This window comes from Taudactylus pleione, unplaced genomic scaffold, assembly GCF_031769625.1.
Source record: "Taudactylus pleione unplaced genomic scaffold, aTauple2 ptg000792l, whole genome shotgun sequence".
NCBI classification, from domain to species: domain Eukaryota; kingdom Metazoa; phylum Chordata; class Amphibia; order Anura; family Myobatrachidae; genus Taudactylus; species Taudactylus pleione.
Window position 1 is genome coordinate 3,095,709 of NW_028285194.1, and position 23,095 is coordinate 3,118,803.

The following is a 23,095-nucleotide window of genomic DNA, read 5'->3' on the forward strand; positions in this document are numbered from 1 at the left end:
CATTTTTATCTGCATTAGGACATATGTTGTCATATGTAAAAATGCAGATATGAAAGAGAAAGTTATTACTTTCACATGACTATAGACCTGGCCATTGAGACATCCAGAGAACGGGTACTGAGGGGGACATGGCAAATCCAGGTGTGGCCACACACCTCAAAAAAAAATCCAGTAAAATAGTATGAACGACGCAGCGCTGCATAGGCGCTCCAACAGGCTTGGGTCTGTAACACTAGAAAGTAACAGACTGAAAATGTTTGGTTATATGTGTTACTTTATTTAAGTATGAATTGTTGAGCATGTAAGCTAATAGGTTCCTAGGAACCAAATAAATAAGTGGAGGATAGGAGGTGCCAAAGGTGATCTTCCTTGTAACATTGTGGTTTAGATCATCTTCAGCTTGGTTCTTCCTTCAGCAATATGCATATTTTGGTTCCTATGTTTTTACAAGCCTATGTACTCATCCAGCCAGTCAGTTGCATTACAACACATTACAGAGACAATGTATCCTCTACATCCCAGGGGCCTCTGTGCGGGATGCAGTCAGGAAGCCGACCGCCGGTTTTCCGACTGTCTAATCCCGGCAGGGGTCTAATGACAGGCCTCGAGATCCCGACGCCTGTCATTTTACCTACGCCAGGAGCCCGACATAACGATCGAAGGTAAGCCGGGCGTGGACAGCCGCTTGATGGTTAGGTTAGGGGCTCCCGGGGGGACTTTGGATCAGGCACCCGGGAGGGTTAAGCTTGGGGAAGGGGGGGTTAGGCACCCCCGGGGAGAGGTTAGGGTTAGGCACCCCACCGGAGGGTTAGGTTTAGGCAGCGAGGAAGGGGGCATTAGGTTTAGGCACTAGGTAGGGAGGTTAGGAACCCCTAAAGGAAGGTTAGTTAGTACTTACCTTTAGTGCAGTCGGGATCTTCACTGGTGCCGGGCTTGCGGCATCGGATTGCGCCTGCAAAAAGGAAGTTCCTTTTTGCAGGCGCAATCCAGTCTAAGGGACTACATTAGCGGTTCTCAGGGATTATGCATTAACCCCGTTTATACTATTTTACCTGTGCACTAGGTTTGTACATTTTAATCAAACCCCTACATCAATGGTGGCCACCAATGCAACTTATGAATAGAGTTGTCAGCATTTATTGCAAACCTACGGGAGAATCTTCACTTCAGCATATTATTGCTACTGACTGGCAACATAGTTGCATTTAATCGAAAATCTAATAATAAAGTTGCCTATAATAGCAGATGTACAACTGGGGTGACAGGTTCATTTATTAAGTATATTCAGCAAACCATTGTTGCAAGTAATTTTTGCTACACCTCACCTGGTGGTTCTTAGTCAATTGTTGTTCATTTATTATTTCTTTTCATTTGGCATTTATCCCTGTTTTTTAATCCTATTTTATTTATTTTTATTTATATATTTTTTCTGTTTTTATGCATATATATATATTTTTTGGTATACTTATTTCTTCCTATATAAAGTTTTTTGTTATTGACTTGCCTGTGGAATTTGACAGTGTAATTTCATACCTATTTATTTTAGAATCTTTAACACCTAAATATTGAGGTCTTCAGGGATAGCGCTCCTATTTTGTGTTTTTTTCTGTTGTACAAGAGGGTCAGCTCCCCTATTGGTAGTGGCAGTCGTCTGAGACCTTACCCATTGTCCCTTTATTTTTTCTGGGTCCCTATTATCATCATTGTTGTTTAGAACACTATTATCTAATCAACTCCATCATTGATAGTATAGCACCCTGATTCTGTGTTTTTCTTTTGTGCACGCAGTAAGATAATTTATGCACGTCCATGTAACGGCGTTCAAACGGACAGACACGCCTGCGTTTCTCCAACCACTCCCGTCACCACCCCAAACGTTGACTACCTGTCACTCACTCAGTGATGGCTTACCGTGCGATCACAATGTAGCCTTCGTGCACTGCGATGCATATGCAGTACGCAACAATCGTCCAACTGCGTGCGCTGTTGTAATCCTTAATGAATAATGCTCATAGGGCCTGATTCAGACCCGCTCGCAAGAGCTATGCGCTCGCGAGCGGGTCGGTTTGGCCACTGCGCATGCGCACGCCAGAGCCGGCTCCGACGTGCGCATGCGCAAGACCCGGCTAGCGACGGGCGGTCCTTCGCTCTGGGTTTCGCACCAAAAGGGGGCGGCTGTCGATTCTGATCGACAGCTCGCACCATTTTGGAGGCGGGCAGGAGGGGTGGCTGGCCAAACGGAGGCGTTCCCGATGGAACGCCTGCCCCACTGACATCACGAGTGATGTCAGTGGTGAGCTTCCGGCTCTATTAAGAGCCAGAAGCTCACTGGGGCTTGCAGGAACAAGACCCTACCGCAAGGGTCTCATCGCAAGCCCCGATGGTCGAGACCATCACCTGGCTGCTCGCAATAGCTGTGGGTGGTCACCCACAGCTATGCAAGCGGCCCGGAGGCCGCACCATAAAAAAAACGCCCTGATTCAGAGCGAGCGCTCTTTCAGAGCGTCCGGCTCTGAATTAGGCCCATAGTGCGTACACACTGTGCAATCTTTCAAATGTCTGAACAATATATCATTTGACATTTGGTCGTTAGGTTGTGAACTGTGTTTGCTTTGTAAACACCAGACGACTATCATAAAGATTTCTGCAAAATGTATATAACGCGCTATACTTTCTAGGGGGTATAAAAAGCAGATGCCAGTTTAGCTTCCAAATCCGCTTCCAAATTGAGAACTCCCAGAATTAACCCTGCCAAAATGGCCGAGAGAAGAGATTCTGCCCATATAAGGAAGGTGTGACACTTCTGTCTTTGCTGCCCAACTTCGAGTGCCTCCTTGATGGTTGATGTACGCCACTGTAGTGGCATTGTTGGACTGAACCTGCATGTGCTTTCCGTGAAGAATGTGTTTTGTAATCATGAGGGCTCTGTACACAGCCTGACGTTCCAATATGTTGATGGGCAGGGTTGCCTCTACCGTTGTCCACCGGCCCTGAAAAGAGTGTGGACCAGTCACTGTGTCCCATCCCCGTAGACTGGCATCCGTTGTTAGGAGTATCCAGTCCGGGATCCAAAAGGGGCGACCCTTGGTTAGATGAGATGTCAATAGCCACCTAGACAGAGACAGGCGCACCTCCGGAGAGAGTACCATAGTCTGAGCCCGGTGGGGTAATCTGTTCCATCTGGATAGGATCAGCACCTGCAGGGGCCTGGAATGGAACTGAGCATATTTGACCATGTCGAATGTGGACACCAAGGATTCCAGAACCTGCATCGCCAAGGGGACTGACACCCGGCGACTGCAGAGACATCTGCATACTCGCAGCTGTAACATGGAGATCTTTTCTGGAGTTAGAAAGATTCTCTGATGGTGAGAATCCAGAAGAGCTCCCAAATGAACCATGCTCTGTGAGGGAATTAGGGAGGACTTCTTCCAATGAATTAACCACCGGTGCGCCTGTAGACAAGCAACTGTCAGTTGCAGGTAGTGGTGAGGCACCTCTGGAGAACTTGTCAACAAGAGTAGGTCATCCTGATATGGTAGGAGCGGGATACCCTAACTCCGCAGATGGGCTGCCATGACAGCCATAATTTTGGTAAATACCCGTGGATAGGCCAAAGGGCAGTACCCAAAACTGGAAGTGTCGCTGCAGTATAGCAAACCACAGATAAAGCTGGTGATAGGCATTATGGGAACATGTAGGTATGCATCCTGAATATCCAGTGATACCATGTAATCCCCAGGCTCCATAGCCAGTATGGGGGATCGTAAGGTCTCCATCCTGAACCTGGATACCCTGAGGAACTTGTTCAGAATTTTGAGGTTGAGGAGACCCATTCAGTTTCTGAACCAGAAAGAGAGTAGAATAATAACCAGTCCCTCTTTGAGATAGTGGAACTGGTACAATTACCCCTGCATGCAGCAAGAACTGTATGGCTTTTTGGATCTGCAAGGCCTTGGTTTTGTCTGAAGGAGGGCCTGTGCAGAAAAATTGGTGGGGAGGCCTTCGAAGGAATGAGAGGGCGTACCACTGAGAGACTTCTCTTACACAAGCATCCTTGGTGGTTTGAAACCAGCACTGGGCGAACTGAAGTCGGCCTCCCACTCTGGGGTTCCCAGAGGGAGGACCGCCCCATCAAGCTGCTGGTTTAACCTCCTGTTTGGAGGCCGGGTGTCTTGTGCTCCAGGCCTGTTTATTAGGCTTTGCAGTTTTCTTGGCAGCACACTGTCTAGGAAAGGACTGCCCTTTAGCTTTTCCTTGAGGATGAAAGGACCTGAAGGAAGAGCTTCGAGACTTTGCAGGAGCAGATGCTGAGGGCAGAAATGCAGCTTTTGATTTTGCTAATGTGTCAACAATCTTGTCCAGGTCTGGACCAAACAAAATCTCCCCATTATAGGGTAAGGCCTCCAGGCATCTGCGCTCCAATAGCGTAACAGGGAACGGCGAGCAGACGCGGCCGAGACCCTGGACATCAGTAAACTAGTATCCAGAGCGGCCTCACCGATATATGCAGCCACATCCCTAATATGGCCTGGAACTTCCAAAGAGTCCTCAAGTGTATCAGCCCAACTCTCTATAGCCTTAGCTACCCAGGAGATAGCCATGGACGGGCGGGCAACAGCTCCTGAAAGAGAATATATAGACTTTAGGCAAGTTTCCACCTTCCTATCCGTAGGATCCTCTAAGGATTTCTTTAAGGAAGAAATGGAGGCATAGGTAACGTTTCACTTTTAATTAACCATGTAAGATGTAAATCCACTGCAGGGGAGATTCCCACTTCTTACAATGAACCTTCGGAAACGGGTAACAGTAGGTCAAACGTTTCTGAGGTTGATACCTCTTACCAGGCGATTGCCAGGCATCAGGCATGTGATCCACCAGCTGATCTGACAGAGGGAATACTGCCGAAGTCACCTTCAACTGTTTAAACAGGGGGTGTTTGGATTAGGGGCTGGCTCGTTATCCTCTATAACCAATACAGATCTGACCACACCCACCAAGGCAGGAATATTAATCCTTGACTTAGGCTCCGCCTCTTGCCGAGGGGAGTCAGGGTTAGAGGCATAAGCCACCTCTCCATCATCAGAAGACATCTCTGACTGTGATAGCTGTGTGGATTGAGATGACAACACAGGACACTTAGCTGGTCTTACGGGTTTCTCACTCTGCAACATGGTATGAAGAACAGTTGAGGTTGCTGCCAGACTCTGTAACGAGTTAGAGAAAAGGTCCACCCTGTGGTAATCCCGTAGAGGTAATGACCGCCTGCTGAGGTACAGGAGGGGTCTGCATAACCAGTGGTAGTCCCTGTGAGGGAGCGACGAGCTGCTGTGGAACCCCCATAGGAGGAAAAACATCTGGGACCGCCAGGCGGTCCACAATAGAGGCCAGCATATGCAAAAAAGTTGCCCAAGGTGGCTCCTGTACGGATGTCGGGGTGTTCGAGGAACCTGGCGGATTATAACACCTCACACATAACCCCTCCTGAACCACATCCTCCTCACTGAAAACTGCAGTACATAATCTGCAAGATTGCGGCATGGGTACAGGAATGTGTTCATTGCCCGTGTCAGACATGTCTGCAGGGTAAATGACGCACAATATGGTACTAAGTACAAAGCAACCACGAGTATGTATAAATACTAACAAGGAGCAATATACTGGTCCTGTTTTATGCTTAGGTAAGCTGCAGGAACCTGATGCCTAAATATGGCACAGTGCAGTACACAACAATATGTGACAGACCTCACAAATATTGTATTGCATATAAATATATAAGGTCAGGTATGAACCACCCTAACACCTGTATTAGGGCAGAATGAGAGAAAGGGTATAGCTATAAGCTGACAGATAGAAAAAAAGACACAGGTAGATAGCGCTAGCACAAGTCACATACAATGCAGGTAAGACACTGCAAAGCGGCACTATACTCAACTACGCAGATGTAGTGTCTGGTAGGAAATAGCGCTATATACACTGACCCTGGGGAGAGGTATGCATGAGGAACGGACCACGCGTTGTTCTGGGAGAACTGCAACTGCACCATAGAAAATGGGCGCCGGAGGCCTCTGATGGGGCGTTTCTGGAAGAGAGCAGCCCACAGTGGAAAGGCGTGCTGAGTTGAGGAGCCGCTTAAACAGGGAAGCTGTCTCCCCTGGCCGGTTATTAACCACCGGAACGCTGGTTTCCTGCACCAATATGTCCTGGTGGTCCAGTGGAACGCGATGTCCGGAGCCTGCGTCCACACCCATCACCTCCGGTCTGTTCCCTGAGACCGAGGTATCTACTGCCATAACATGCAGGTCACCGTGAGCGGCGACCCACCTTACCTGTCCCCTGATGTCCGGGTGCAGTCTGGGTCCTCTCCGGGAGCCCTGGCTAGCGCTGACTCCAGGAACTCCCGCCGAGATCCCCAGATCAGTACTGGTGTCGCAGCACCGGAGGGGTGACGGAGCCGCAGCGCAGACGTCCCACAGACAGTTTGCTGTTGCGCGTTATATACTAGTAAAAGAAAATAATCTTTAGGGGCTGAAGAACAGCCCCCTGCAAAATGGTGACCCGACTCCGGCCGGGCACCAACGAAACTGAGCTGGCTCGGGGTATAGGGAGAGTTGTACCCAATGCATCCTGGGAGCTGAAAGCTTTAACTGCTTGGTTCCCGGATTGGTTCCCATCACCTACACCCCAAGGTCTCCCCGTGGAGCCTATGGACCCTGAAGAAATAACCATTTTTGGGTCGACCATTTGTCAGTCATCTTTTTGACCCTGCACATTTATAACAAGTCCAAAATCTCACTTTTAAGTCATTTAAAACATGATGTATAAAATAGACCAGAACTATACTGCTCATCTAAGTCCAGCCTGGAAATCTGGGGCTCTTCAGATGCTGCGGAACTACAAACACCAGCATGCCCTGGCAGACCAGCTCCCCGGCATCTGAGAAACCCCAGACTATGTAACTGAGACTCAGAATCGGAGTAATAATGACTGTGGTACAGTATAAGGATGTGACTGCGTGGGGCGGAGGTTATACAGTGCTGTGCGTGTCACACATGTCACCGTGTTACTTTATATTGTCAGGCCCAGGACCCAGCCTCAGCACCCATTGCTCTGCGCTCCTTCGTCTAAGCCGCAGCAGCACTGACGTCACGGCCATGACGTCACTGCAAGGGCGGCGCAGGGTGTGACGTGTAATGTGTGCGCGGGTGCAGCGGGAGACGCAGCAGCAGCATGTACCACAACAGCACCCAGAGGAAGCACTGGACCTTCACCAGCGATGAGGAGCCGCAGCGGCTCAGATCCCAGGCTAACAGCCGGTACCGGGGGAAGATAGGAAGGACGGGGCAGGTACAGTGTGCTGTGCTGTGCAACCCTCTCATCACGTGTTACCATCGCACATGCGAAATCGCCGCGGACCGCCCACTTCTGTGATAGCTCCGCCTCTTGTATAGTTCCACGGTACAGCACTCACTCACTGTACCCCCTGTGCTGGACGGGGACTCGGGAGTTGTTATGGTTCCAACATGAGCACTGTCTGCCCCAGTGGAGAGCTACTCTCGTCATTAGGAGCAGAGGGCCTGATTCAGAGCCGGACGCTATTTGCGCTCGCTCGTTCAGAAAAAGGGGCCGGATATTTAAATTGAGCGCTCGCTCTTTGCGGTCTGTTGACGCCTCTATGTCTGAACGAGCGAACGAAACATGCACTCGCTATTTTTTAAAAAACGCCCCTGGCCGCTCGCATCCTACATCATCTCCGCTATTTATTAGATTAATCGAGTACATCGAAAGGCGTATGAACTGCTCGCAGTGCTTGTGGTTGGATTTTCCTACCACAATCATGCGAGCAGTTCAGGCTAAAAGACAACCAAGTGACGTGGTCGATGATGCTGCTTTGTTAATTATGCACACCCTTAAAACGCCCGTTTTGACCGTTTGGCACGCCTGCGATCGGATCTCCACTCCCTGTTTTCAAGCACCTTCCCCTGTTACCACCCACAAACGCCTCATTCTGTCACTCAAAGTAGGCATTCGCTATTTTGTGAGCACACAATTTTCAACCGCAATGACTGGTTCGCGCATGCATATTACAACCCATACGCATGCGCAGTTGTGCGAACATCGCTCGGAGCTTACGAGCGGCTCTGAATCAGGCCCAGAGTCACCATGTAGCTTTCTCTCTCTCTATATATAATCTCTGTAGGAGCAGTCATACATAATTGTCGGCCCGACCAATTGATAATTGTACAGTGTATGGCTGTAAAATATGTTGGTGATGTAAGCCACGCCCACTTTTGGGACACACCTCCCCCCTGTGGCCCACCGTTCTTCCCCTGCATCGGTGGCCATCGAGGGGTGCAAACCATTGATGGTTCACCATAGATGGTTTGTGTGCTATTGATGGTAACCACCGATGGCCACCCCACTGATGGCCATCCATAGTGGTGTGTGTAATAGGCATCATAACACTATAGGGCAGGAGTGGTCAACCTGTGACTCTCTAGTTGTTGTGAAACTACATGTTCCAGCACGCCCCGCCACATTTTGCTGTAAGGGAATGCTAAAACTTTGGCAGGGCATGCTGTGATGTGTAGTTTCACAACAGCTAGAGAGCCCCAGTTTGACCAGGCCTTCTATAGGGCATGTGCAAGACTAGTCAGCTGGTGTGGATATGAAATAAAAAATATACATTAGGCCGTGGTTGGTTGGAATGTGGGTTTAGTGTTCTGATGACATTGAGGTAAAATATCATGTAATGTGGGCCATACAAAAAACTGATTCCAATACGCCAGTCGATGATCCGTGATTTGTTGGCAGGTTGGCAAAATCCAGCATGTTAAAAATCTCCAAGTCATTTATCCTGATCCTTTCTGGGTTGGAATTGGAAAATCAAGGATTTCCAACATCTTGGATTTTGCCTATCCCACGCCCCAGGCATTGGGAGAATGGCAAATTGGCCCGATACCCTCCTGATGTATGGGCACCGTAACCTGTGCATTTCTCTTATGCTTCTCTCACTGTCAGCTGTCTGTATAGTATATATCTAGACAGTACACAGCGTAAGAAAAACTTGTCTATGTAACAATATGTACACTATTACTTGCAGACACAACTGTATGAAATATTCAGTCTGGATGCTGATGAAGAGTTAATCATATGTAAACATTATGAGAAAAAGCTGATTGATTTCTGCAATGCTTTCAAACCTGCAATGCCAAAATCTGTCCTGGTGAGTAACCACGTGAAGTCCTGTCTCCATAGTGCTTAAAAAAAAAACAAAAAAAAAACTTGAGAATATTTTACTTTACTGGAAAAGGTAAATAGAATTCAGTAAACGTATCCTTCATTTTTATGTGAGTATAATCTACACTATGTACCATGAATAGCATCTGGATCCATGCACCCTCAGACAGTTGGAAATTTCAAGATAATAAAAACATCACTGATGAACTTCAATGAGGGTTGATTGGTGAATTTGAGCTATAGGCAAATTGGGATGTAGTTATGAGACCGGTGGCCGCAATGCCGCCGGTCTCAATACCGACAGGTAAATCCAGACAAGGGACTTAAGATAGGGGGGGGGGATTAGGGTTAGGCACGACTAGGGGGGTTAGGGTTAGGCACCACTAGGGGGAGGGGGTTAGGGCTAGGCACCACTAGGGGAGATCCCTATGGCTACATGCATTTTCATATAGGGTTTCTCTTGGACACTTATACCCCTTTTACACCAGAGCAAAAACCTGGGTTTTTGCTGGGTCTACCCGGGTCGCAGCTCAGTGTAAAAGGGTTCCTGAAATATAACCCAGGTCAAGTGACCCAGCAATCCAACCCAGGTAGCTACCAGTGTTGGACCCAGGATTTACCTGGGTAATGGTGCAGTGTAAACGGTTCAACCCGGGTTATCTGACCTGGGTCATGCCTAAAATGAGCTGATTGGTGGTTGTGGGGCATTCACCTCCCACTTTTTATGACCTCACAGGTTTAGCAGGGCAGTCCTGAGTTCAGTGTGAACAGGGCTGACCTGGGAGTAACCCAGATCGAAGCTGCAGTGTAAATAGGTCTGACCTGGGTCTGACCAGGGTTGGAACCATGTGAAAAGAGGTATTATATGGAACCTCTTGTTAAACACAATACATAAGTAAGCCCTGAAAAGTATCAGTTTCTTTTCATCAACAAGTAGATCTTACTAACTGCTTTGGGGCTCGCTTTCATTTGGATGTAAGTCAGTTTTATGACACATGTCTCAGAGGTAGCAGTACATGCCCACTTTACCACCGTGCTCATCGGTGTTGCTTTCACAATCTCCCTGAAATGCTTTTTCAAAAGTAGGCAAGTATGCATTGTACCCAGATTACAGCAGGAGTTTGTGATATTATGATTTTAATTCCGCACCGGAGAGCCAACAATTGGTATAGAAATAGTCTAGAATATACAGTATATTGGTAATACTATGGTAATTGTTAAGTGCTGTGAGCGTAGTTTTGAGAGCTGAACTACTTCCTTCGATGTATCTGGAATCAGCAGTAGCTTATGTTGCGAGACAAAGCAAGCAGACAAACAGACAACCATGGTTGGAGAACAAATCAGACACAGACAATGATGTAGTTACACATCATAGCACTGCGTAGACCGTTCTGGGGAACAGTACGAGTGCTGGCTTTATTTATAGGGGTCTGAAAAGATTAATCACCATGAGTCAGCTTTATGCATGTGCACAAACAACTTGTTTGTGCCCCCCAATACTGGCTGGACATATAGATAAGATAAGACATTATGATGCATATTCTTGTTGTGTTCCTCGCCTGCCATCCTCATCAACATCTTCTATCTTGTTGGTCATCCTAGACTATCTCTTAGATAATGCTTATCTTCTCCACTCCAGGCTGGCTGGTGAATAACATGTTTTTCTGAAACTTCAAACTTATGTAACTTTTAAAATCACTCTTAAAGCGACATACACATAAATAGAGCATTTAATAATCTAATTAAGCATTCCACGCTAACAGTGCATATATACATGCATCTTGAGATTTACTCACCCATTGTTCGCATTGTCATGTGTGCATTAGACTGCCAGTACAAGGACACCCTTCCTGTCTACAGTAGATTATTTCCTGTACTATTGTTAAGTGATTCTTCCTTGTTGGTACTCTGCTTTCTTATTTCTTGCATTATACAAAGTAGTCTTTTTATGTATAAATATTTACAGTTTATATGTTTTTCTTTTTAAACTTCATGCTAATCAAATACAAGACCTTTTTTTTTTCCCCCCCTATTTTGTCTATTTTAATCTTTTATTATTTTTATCCCATTTCTTTCAGGGGACAGCATGTATGTATTTCAAACGCTTCTACCTCAATAATTCAGTTATGGAGCATCATCCACGAATAATAATGTAAGCTGCTGACACAGAACAGGGTGTGCATGGGAATGGAAATTATAACGCATCACTACATGATTTGACATATATTTTTACTTATGTGTGAAATTCACCAATGTAATTCTGCATTTTATGATAGCTTATGGTGCGTGTACCACAGCTAACAATATACTGAATTTCTCACTGTATAAGATAACTATAGCTGTATCACCATGTGCTCTGTTTACATCCAAGGCTCACATGTGCATTCCTGGCTTGCAAAGTAGATGAATTTAATGTATCCAGTTTCCAGTTTGTGGGTAACCTACCAGAAAACTCTGCGACTCAGGAGAAGATCCTTGAACACATTCTGGAATATGAGTTGTTGCTCATCCAGCAGCTGAATTTTCACCTTATAGTGCACAATCCGTACCGACCTTTTGAAGGATATTTAATAGATTTAAAGGTATCGATATAGTGAAAACTTGTCTATATCTAATGTTACATTGAATTTGTTGAAATAAGGACTTCAGCAGGGGGAATTTAGTTCCTGATATCTGGTGTTGTGTTGTTCTAGAAAAATGTGCGTTGATAGCACTGCCCTAATTGGATGATATGAACGCTGCCAGGCATCGTGCTGATGCCCAGTAGCATCTTGTGCTGAATTAAATTCCCTCCAATGATTGAATTATCTGCCCTTTAAGTTGAATTATGAATTCTTATGTTTTGTGACAATCCTAATTATTTTTGATTGATTCTGCAGGTGAATCAGGCATACAGATAAGTGCTATCCTTTCAGTAGAGTAAAGAAAAAACAAACAGAGAACTGGTATCATGTTCTGGTATTGGCAGGCACTTTGTATTTGAAACGACAGGTGGCACTTATTTTATAATACATTGCACATGGGTGCCTTCTCTATTAGACTCATCTGTTAGCGCCATATGGTTTATGATGCGATCTGTATTTACAGTATGGGAACTACATGAATATTAATAATTATTTTTATTTAAAAGTGAGCAGCATAGTGAAAACCAGACCCTTGGGGATCAGCACAGGGCTAGGGAGGCACATAAAGACCTTCTGAGGCTACTAGCCCCGTTCTAAAAAGTTAAACTGTACAACCCAAGTCATCCCAGTATAAAGGAATAGGACATTATACCAGAGACTACATAAATAAAGACAGACACCATTTTGAAATAAACTATAATTGAATAAAATCCATTCCAAAGTCTTGTTCATTATTAAATATCACGTAAAATCTTTTTTTCCATGGAAGCAGATACTAAGGGGTTAAACATTTTTTTTTTTGTAGCAGAAGGAAATTGCTTCTGCAAGGTGTATAAGGCTACTCTCCCGTCAGTAGTCTTTTGGCTCTTTCCAAGCTGTGACAATATTTTGGAACAATAAATAAAATATATCAATATCTACTATATAAAAACGAAAATTTGTCCTTCTGTCTTTCTATACAAATCCACAGTTTACAAGCCAAGATCATGAAATTTTACATATGAGCGTATTAAAACACCACGGAGGCAACTAAAAAAATTTGAAATCAAAATTAATTGCTGTTCATTTTTTATTCATTAAAAACCACATTTTTTGCATAGCATTCGCCCTCTACAGGTCAGGTACGGAATTAGAAAAGGATTTAGCTTATCTATTTTTTTCACGGCATATGGGTAGGGCCTCGGAGCGAGCGTTTTGTGTTGTCGTGTTTTGTCATGATCTTAATGTTTATTATCGAAGAGAGCTTTAGCAGGCTTTACCAGCATTCTCAGCTCTCTGACTATACCAAATTACGCAACAACATTGACTTTTTTCTTCGAACTGTGTCAAAATGATGACTTTGCAAGGACCCTGCTGTACTGTGAGCTGCCAAAATATTACACATGGAATGCTTCTCGAAAAGTTTTTATGCGCAGAAAACAGGGAGTCGCTGTAGATGGTCATCCTGGTATCAGAGCAACAGAAGCTCTTGGCCGTGTTTACACTGTACATCCGACAAATTTTGAATGCTTCTTTCTCCGAAATTTGCTTTACACCGTTACAGGTCCTACTTCCTTCGAAGACCTTAGGACTGTTGATGGGGAAGTTTGTCACACTTTTTGTGAGGTCTGCCTAAGGAGAGGTTGGTTGGAGGATGATGTGTTGACAAACATTCTTAAAATCCCGGGCAACGCCGGGTACTCTAGCTAGTATTAGAATAAAACAGGGATGGGAACTATGCTGCCATAGAGAAGATCCAGGAATTCTAGTAGTAGTCATTAATTTCCTCCATGGCAGTAGATAGTAAGAGGTTATGCCCAGTTGCCTCACATCAAAGTTTCTCAGGTATCTGATCTTCAACATTTCCAATTCAAGAGTCATCAAGAGCATTAACATAGTAATGATGGTGGTAGTTGCAGAGTTAAGGCAAGAGGGGATATGGTTATTACCTCACCTTGACAATACTTTAATCATTTTGCAAGATCTAGAGAAGAAACAGTTAAAGAAACCGCTTGGGTCATACAACTTCATGTACTACAATGTTGGATTATCCGTGATGAAAGTTGTAGTTTACAACCAGTGTGGAGACTAAAATATCTAGGTATTTGTCTGGACACACTGCAGCGAAGAGCATTCTTGTCTGTAGAAGAAAAGAGAAACTAATTTTGAGCGTTATAGGTTTGTGAATGTAAACAAGCTCCTGGACCACAGTGAAGTTGTGCTTCAGAATTCTAGCAGCCATAGCGATTGTGTCTTGGGTAAGACTTCATATGAGTCACCTGCAAAACAGCCTCCTCACCCCTTGGAACGGAGTTGTCAAAGATCTGCATCAAATGATTCAATTATCAAGGGAGGCAAGATGAGACCTGCAATGGTGGTGGTAGGAGGATACACTAAGTACAAGAAAATTATTTGGAGTATCAACACTAAAGATGCCAGCAAGAAAGGATAAGGTTTTAAAAAAATGGGGCAGACTAGATGGGCCAAGTGGTTCTTATCTGCCGTCAAATTCTATGTTTCAATGGATTTTAATATATTTCGACATACTGTGCATTATTTTAAATAATGTAGTTTGGTTAATGTTCTTGAACTTGTATGCGTATAACCACTATCTCTTTAAGATATATTACATTTTTATTATATATGTTTTTATAAAGCAACCTAAGTGTTTGTTGTTTCTATTGTAATATGTCAAGGAAAGTGCAGCAGCTTCTTTGGTTATTTAACATTTGTCTTGATTTAGTTAAAGTGATATTATTTCAACTAATTTGACTATTTACTGCATGATGGTAAAAAGAGAAACTGTATGGCAAAAAATTAGTTTGTTATGAAATCTATGAAGGCAGCAAAAATTTAAAAGATCCAGGGGTATATTTACTAAACCAGTGGTTCCCAAACTTAAGGGGCCTATCCATAACATGACTTTTTGAACGATCAGACCAAAACCAAGAGGTCGCATTGTTCACAAAGTCGTGTAATGGATAGCCGTCAAGGACCAGCGATGCACGTGCACGCTGGGTCCTTGCCGACTCCAACTATCTACAGAACATGCTGGTCAAACTGACGACGCTCGTCAGGTTCCCCATGTTCCGAGATAGGAGGTCGGGATCCTGCACTGAAAAACGTTCAGTGAATGCCGTTCAGTGCGGGAACCGCACCCGGCAGCTGAAGGGCTAAACGCTAGACGTTCAGTTTTTCAGGTCACCTAATGGATAGGCCCCTTTAGTCCTCAAGGCACCCTAACAGTCTAGGATTTAAGGATATCCATTGCTGAGCACAGATGGTTATATTAAAATGACTGAGGTACTAAGTCATCTGTGCTCAAACACGGATAACCTTTAAACCTGAACTGTTAGGGTGTTTCAAGGACCGAGTTTGGGACCCACCGTGCTAAACAGGGTTTTCAAAGCCACTGATTCTTAGCGGCCTTGATGGCTACATTAAAATGGAAATAGTAATACTTGCTAAATGAGTCTTGTTTTGCATTTATTGCTAATGTCATTTTAAATCCAGAGATCAAAGCTGCCAATAGTCGATGGCTTTGAAAACCCGCTGTATAGTAAATATACCCTGAGTGTTTTGACATTGTCTGGCACCCTAACATCTCGCACCAGTATTAGACATCCTTGCTGGAAATCTCTCTAAAGTTCCTTCTCTTTAAAGCATTTTTATTTATTTTTTTAGTAGTGGTAACCTCTACAGCATCAAACACTCTGGGTTGAAGAAACTTTTCTTAACACTTCAATATAAGGTGGTATTTAGTACAATTCCAGCTCTTTTGCCAGAGGTGCTATCTGATTTTCATATACGTCTGGAAATTGTTCTTCTCTCCCTATGTCCAATGCTGATTTGTGTCCGAAGGATGAAAAATTTTACTGCCTGGACTTGGGCATAGGAAAATCATCCACTGATTTCTTTTGACTCGTGGCACAAAGAATGGACAGGCTGTCTAATGCCACTGCTGTTACATGGATTGAATCTTGTATCCCAGAGGCCTACAGGACCAGAGAGGAGGAAATTCTAAGATCGACGACTTTGGGATTGCAGCTGTGCTACATGAAGTTATTCAGCTAGAGCAATATCAGCATTATGGGTGGGGAAAGCATCTGTGTCAACTGAAATGCGCTTAGTGAAGTAACTTCTTGGTTATTATCCCTTAGCTTCTGCTACAATGGAGAAGGAAGAGAGACTTATTACTATTGTGTTTCCACACGGAAGTGCAGTTCCCATCCCTGTGTTCTGTTATATCTCTATTGTTCTGAGATATTATTCACATCTTGGGTAATACGCCTGAAGGGTGTGGGGGAGAGTGGCGTTTTGCCCTGCCTTGATGAGAGTGGAATATTAGTATCTGCTGCTGTGGAAGAGGACAGGTTAGCATAAATAATGGTAGTAATTGTTGTCTTTTTTTTTTTTCTTCTTTCATGACCAGTTGTACTCCAAATATGGGGAAAGCCCATGAACATGGCCCAGCTCTTCCAGAGCTGGGGTAATAAATAAGACTGGGTCCCGTGAAGTCACAGCAGAATCTAGTGTGCTGCTGATTAGATGTGCTTAAAAAAACGCACAGAAAAATGGTTTCATCATTTAGTTAGGATATTAACCTTAATTCCCGGTTACCATCATGTAATTAGTATTAAGGGGTCTATTTACTAAGCGGGGTTAGGAGACAGAGTGAAAAGTGATAAGGTGCCAGCCAATCAGCTCCTAACTGTCATCTCACAGACTGTGTTTGAAAAATGACAGGAGCTGATTGGCTGGCACGTTATCACTTTTCACTCTGTCTCCTAACACTGCTTAGTAAATAGACCCCTAAGCTTTCTAGCATTACTAATCTGTGGGCCCAGAAGGTGCACCTGGAATTTTCAAATCAAAAAATGTTCTGAGGTACCAAAGCAGCAAAAGTATGCCAAACAATAGGGCACTCGGGGTGAGAGAGAGTCAGTTATATAAAATCTTTTAAAATCACAAGTTTATTGGGTATGCTTTAACATAAATAGGACCATATCCACTCCCCTGTGCAAACGACAGCGAAATATACAAAAAATGTGAAAGTGAAAAACCAAATCATTAAAGCAATGCGGAAAATGTGTACGCTATATAAATAACTTTTAAGAAATAATAAATAACAGTAGTAAACTACAGTGCACATTTAACATATATTCAAATATTGTTCTGTTCCAGATAGTTGTGATAAATTGTCTGTTTAAACTATAAATAATCTGAAATAGCTTTATAAATGTGTTGACGAAACTGCAGGATCTGGTAGAAAATAATCAGGAGCCCCGGTCTTCCGTTCCTGCTAAGTCTGTAAAGGTGATATGGACAGAGTAGTGGTCTGACCAAGCTGTCGGATGGTATAGTGCAAAACCTGGATTTTTTTTTTTTTATTAAATTTATATATTGTTCTGTGTCCTAAATGCTATTCCATAAATATCCATGTTTCATGGCTACCATCCATGGAGATGAACACAAAATAGTGTTTTACTCCAACTCTTTCATACAGAGACCTGTGGAAATTGCATAGATAGGTGAATGAAATGTTATACATGTAGCACATGTAATCCAGAAACATGAATTTGCCTTTACAGACTCGCTATCCAATGCTGGAAAATCCAGAAATGTTAAGAAAAACAGCCGATGACTTTATAAACCGTGTTACACTAACCGATGCCTGTCTCCTGTTCACGCCATCCATAATCGCTCTCACAGCTGTCTTATCTAGTGCTTCCAGGGCAGGACTGAACATGGAGAGGTAAGTTGTCAGACCACTAGGGCAATGACACATTCGTTTTTCATAGACAATGTTTTGATCCAAAATATAATTTTCTTCTTTGCATTGTAGTTATTTATTGGAGTGTCTCTCATTAAAGGATAATAAAGAAACCATGGCACACTTACTGGATGGAATGAGACGTATGTGTTCTTTTTCTATACATATACACTGTATCTGAGAGTTGCTATTTGTTGGTAAAATTCTTGCAAGCATCAAAAAAACAACTTTGTTCTTTTCAGTCTGTTTGTGTCAGTCAGTTGCTTCAGGTCTAAGAAAATCAAAGTGCACACTTCTGTGATAGACGACATGAATTCTTATCCAAATACTGATGTCACTCTTATAGGATTAATGTTTATTATAACCAAACAACACTAAGATGCATGGAGTTTATGGTATAGTTTATTTTTACATGCTCTATAACGATCATTTTCGGAAAACACTGCCCTATCCTATTAAACCCCATGTTTTAATCGATTAGGGATCTTTATATTTGATCTTTGAAACTACAACTCATGTTTTATATGAAAACAATGGGCTATGATGTCTTCCTATTTGATATCTATAGAGGAGGCATTCAAACATGCAGTATAGAGGATAATATGTACTGTATGTTTATGCACAGTCCATGGAGGTTGTTTTCTAACAAAATGTAAATGTACAGTAATCGGCAAGGATTGAGCTGGTCCAAACTAGACCATGAAAGTGGTGGCTTTGGGATGCTGGACTTTTGCATTGTGTTCGTAAATAAATATTGCGCTTTGTCCGTTGTATATATTGTTATGATTAGAAGTCCCTTGTAAATATTTGTTGGGAAAGATGTGAGTTGTAGACTAAAATGCATCTTTAAATAATCGTCGTATAGGATTAAAGGTACTGGTGTCGAAATATGAATTTGCCAGGCCTGAAGATGTTGCTGTGATAGAGAAGAAGTTGGAAAAGTGCCACAGCAGTGAGATTGCCTCAGTGGTGTAAGTAGCAGAAGAAGCGCGATATATAAATGCACTTATAGTCACTTTCTTTAACATAAAAATACATATAGCTGCACAAACGTAATGTCTTTGCTTCAATTCCCTTGCTAGGGAGTGGGTAAGTTTAGAAATGGTGATATGTACATTGTAACTGCTCAGGCCTATGGATACTTTTAAGGTATTTTCATAGTTTGTATTCAATTTCTGATGCTTTTTTAACACTCCACATTGAACTCTCCCTAGATATGTGAGTGGATGTTCTGAACCATTACTCAGTCTTTCTGTGGTCCAATTCTTCCCTCCTCCTGTGTCTGGTCATTTCCCACACTGCCTCCATTCCTCCATCCTTTTACCTGGAAGAGTCACAGTGTAGATAGCTGGAATGTTGATGATGTTGCTGCACTCCCACAGAATGACCATGTGTGTCTACTGTACCTCCCACATGTATTGCCTGAGCTACACAATGACATAACACCCAGAGCCTTTGTTATCTGGGATGTGACGTTCCAGAGATCCGCTGGGCTGCCTAGCATCTGCAACAGTCTTGTTTGATTTATAACCCGAAACATCAGTATTCTCTATGCCACTCGGGTCTGAACATAGCATTTATATGCTGCCTGTTTAAGCAAAATGACACTAGATAGTGTGCAGGTGACCAGCATTAGCCAGTATCCCGGGTAACTGAAACATAATATATAATTAAAAAAATCAACAAGTACAAAAACATCTCTTTTCTGTGTTTTAGGAGGAAGAGAAAAGGCTATGAAGATGATGGTTATATATCAAAAAAGCCCAAAACTGAAGAGGTTTGCACAACTTTTTTTTCTTTTTGTTTATTATCATATATACAGAATGATGATTAATGAATGGCAAGTACTGTAGGCTCATTTATACCCCTTTACACCGGAGCTAAAACCCGGGTTATTGCAAGGTTAACCCGGGCAGCTCCTTGGTGTTAAAGGGGTGAGGGTTGGATTGCCGGGTCGAGTGACCCGGCAATCCAACCCAGGTAAATAGCAGGGTTTAACACGGGAGTAACCCGTGAAACCCTGCTGTGTGTACGGCGCACTCTGGGTCTTGATGACCTGCAGTACACCGCAAGCCGGCCGATTGGTCCGGCTTCAGTGGCGCTTGGAGATGACGTCATGCACTGTAATGTACTGTAAGTTACTTGTTTCTTGTTCACCTATTAGTTCTATGTACTATGTAAGGCAGCCGGGTCTATGCAGACCCGACTGCTGTGTGAGCGGCGCCGACTCGGGAATATCCCGAGTCGGCACCGGCTAAATTCCGTGTCTGATCCGGATAGAAACCCTGTTCCAACTCCGGGTCAGACCCGGAATTTTGGTGGAAAAGGGGTATTAGTAGCTGTAACCAAGACTGCTATCGTTACATTGTCATGTCTGACATTCATTTAGCACAAAGGTGTAAATGTGCACTAAAACATAGCCAGCTATCACTGAAGACGTTGGTTTCCACTGTCAGATCTTGCACTAGGCTGATAAAAGCTGATAGTTCACTAGAGAGTTACTGTAACTTCTCACTAGTATTGCTAAATAATCTTCAAGGAGTCATCCTGGCTAGTGCGGGTATATACAGAATAGTGAATTTAAACTAACACTAACTTTTCCCATGTAATCTGAGTATAAATTGAAGTGCACTCTTTCTGAATGACTTTTCAACAGAAGTCAGTATATCTATTCACTAGGAAAAATCTATATCACTGAGCACATTTTTCCTTGAACAGTTGCCTGTAATGCTCTAGAACAGAGGTTCCCAAACTCGCTCCTCAAGACACCCTAACGGTCCAGGTTTTTAGGAAATCCATGATTTAGCACATATGGTTAAATCAAAAGACAGACATACTAATTAAGTCTCCTCTGCCCAAGCATGGTTATCCTTAAAACCTGGACCGTTAGGGTGCCTTGAGGACCGAGTTTGGGAACCTCTGCTCTAACACAATTAAATTGTAACTTGCTTTATAAGAAAGAGCTGCTAATGCCAATCATAGAGATGCAAACAGTTTGAGGAACATAAATACATGAGAATTTGTCTGGTTACCGATTTGAATTAATGTATGATGTATCATATGTAATGTATTAATGTATGATGTATCATATGTAATGTAAGAAACTAAATTGAATTTAATGTATTGAGAATTACATTGTTTGCACAAAAGGGGTTCTTTAATCGCACAAGATGTCATGTAAATCATACCATAATTAAATAGGAAATTATATATTTAAGAGGTTGTTGGTGCGCTCTTTGGCTAATAGATGAGAACAAAAAAGGGGTGCTTGGACAGACCCAAATGGCAAGCACTCTGTCCAGGTGTGTAATGGGCATGTAAAGATAGTAACATAACCCAATGCCACTCATCTTCAAGCAGTGATTGGGGGTCCAGGAACTCTGCAAAACTGTACCTGTCTGCCAATGCTGTATCCAATAGAGGTGGTGTGGGGCTATCATCTTTGCAGAAAATACACTAATTGTATAGATATATACATGTACAGCCATGGCCAAAAGTTTTGAGAATGACACAAGTATTGGTTTTCACAAAGTTTGCTGCCTCAGTGTTTTTAGATCTTTTTGTCAGATGTTACTATGGTATACTGAAGTAAAATTACAAGCATTTCATAAGTGTCAAAGGCTTTTATTGACCGTTACATTAAGTTTATGCAGAGTAAATAGTTGCAGTGTAGACCCTTCTTTATCAAGACTTCTGCAATTCGCCCTGGCATGCTGTCAATCAAATTCTGGGCCACATACTGACTGATGGCCGCCCATTCTTGCCTAATCAATGCTTGGAGTTTGTCAGAATTTGTGGGTTTTTGTTTGTCCATCCGCCTCTTGAAGAATGACCACAAGTTCTCAATGAGATTAAGGTCTGGGGAGTTTCCTGGCCTTGGGCCCAAAATTTCAATGTTTTGTTCCCCGAACCACTTAGTTATCACTTTTGCCTTATGGCAAGGTGCTCCATCATACTGGAAAAGGCATTGTTCATCACCAAACTGTTCTTGGATGGTTGGGAAAAGTTGCTCTTGGAGGATGTTTTGGTATCATTCTTTATTCATGGCTGTGTTCTTAGGCAAAATTGTGAGTGATCCCACTCCCTTGGCTGAGAAGCAACCCCACACAACTCCATCTCCAGGAAAAACATCAGGGACAGACTGATATTCTGCAAAAGGTACAGGGTTTGGACTGCTGAGGACTGGAGTAAAGTTATTTTCTCTGATGAATCCCCTTTCAGATAGTTTGGGGCATCTGGAAAAAAGCTTGTCCAGAGAAGGAAAGGTGAGAGCTACCATCAGTCCTGTGTCAAGCCAACAGTAAAGCATCATGAAACCGTTCATTCATCAAATTTGCCTAAGAACACAGCCATGAATAAAGAATGGTACCAAAACATCCTCCAAGAGCAACTTTTCCCAACCATCCAAGAACAGTTTGGTGACGAACAATGCCTTTTCCAGTATGATGGAGCACCTTGCCATAAGGCTAAAGTGATAACTAAGTGGTTCGGGGAACAAAAGATTGAAATTTTCTGTCCAAGGCCAGGAAACTCCCCAGACCTTAATCCCATTGAGAACATGTGGTCATTCTTCAAGAGGCGGATGGACAAACAAAAACCCACAAATTCTAACAAACTCCAAGCATTGATTAGGCAAGAATGGGCGGCCATCAGTCAGTATGTGGCCCAGAAGTTGATTGACCGCGTGCCAGGGCGAATTTGAGAGGTCTTGAAAAAGAAGGGTCAACACTGCAAATATTGACACACTGCATAAACTTTATGTAATTGTCAATAAGAGCCTTTGACACTTATGAAATGCTGTAATTTTACTTCAGTAACATCTGACAAAAAGAGTTAAAAACACTGAAGCATAAAACTTTGTGAAAACCATTACTTGTGTCATTCTCAAAATATTTGGTCATGGCTGTAATACTCTATTTTATTTTATATCGGTATATGGCAGGAGAGATAAGCTTGGAAACCTTACACATTTAAGCAAAATAAATACTTAGGTCATATAGGCAGATACTGAACAAAAAGCCCTGTTGGCTCTCATCGTTAACTATTGCCTTCTTTTTTTATATGTTATAGGATGAATGGACTGATGATGATCTACTGGATTCTCTATAGTTTTAACAGCAGTTATCAAAGCAGTATGCTGCAACTTTGTGTACATACTTTAATAAAAGTTATTTTTATTTTTCCATATTTAAGCTTCTGAGAGAGGTTCAATATTTCTGCAAAGATGTAATGTACTTAAGTTTATTGCACTAAAATAAAATGTATAGTAAAATAATTTATGTGTGCCTCTACATGACATTAGAAGCCTAATTGATTTACAGGTTAGATATTTTAATTTAGAAGTACAGATTACATATTTTCTCACAATTTTTCATCCAAAATGACCATACATTGGGTGTGCTGAATTAGGATGTTCTCTAAAGGGGCTTGGGGCTTACATGTGGGCTGTTGCCACATATTGGAAGATCGTAGCCATTCT

The 23,095-nt window shown here is 43.0% G+C and overlaps 1 protein-coding gene across 1 annotated transcript; it reads left to right on the forward strand.

Moving 5' to 3' along the window:
- Window positions 1–7,116: 7,116 nt before the first annotated feature.
- CCNH (cyclin H) lies at window positions 7,117–22,882 on the forward strand. The gene is made up of 9 exons (XM_088457923.1): window positions 7,117–7,347; window positions 9,104–9,226; window positions 11,319–11,392; window positions 11,612–11,822; window positions 17,435–17,598; window positions 17,689–17,759; window positions 18,482–18,587; window positions 19,333–19,393; window positions 22,687–22,882. Exons 1-9 carry the CDS (start codon window positions 7,231–7,233, stop codon window positions 22,723–22,725), a joined length of 966 nt encoding a protein of 321 aa, XP_088314049.1. The 5' UTR covers window positions 7,117–7,230; the 3' UTR covers window positions 22,726–22,882.
- The last annotated feature ends 213 nt before the right edge of the window (window positions 22,883–23,095 follow it).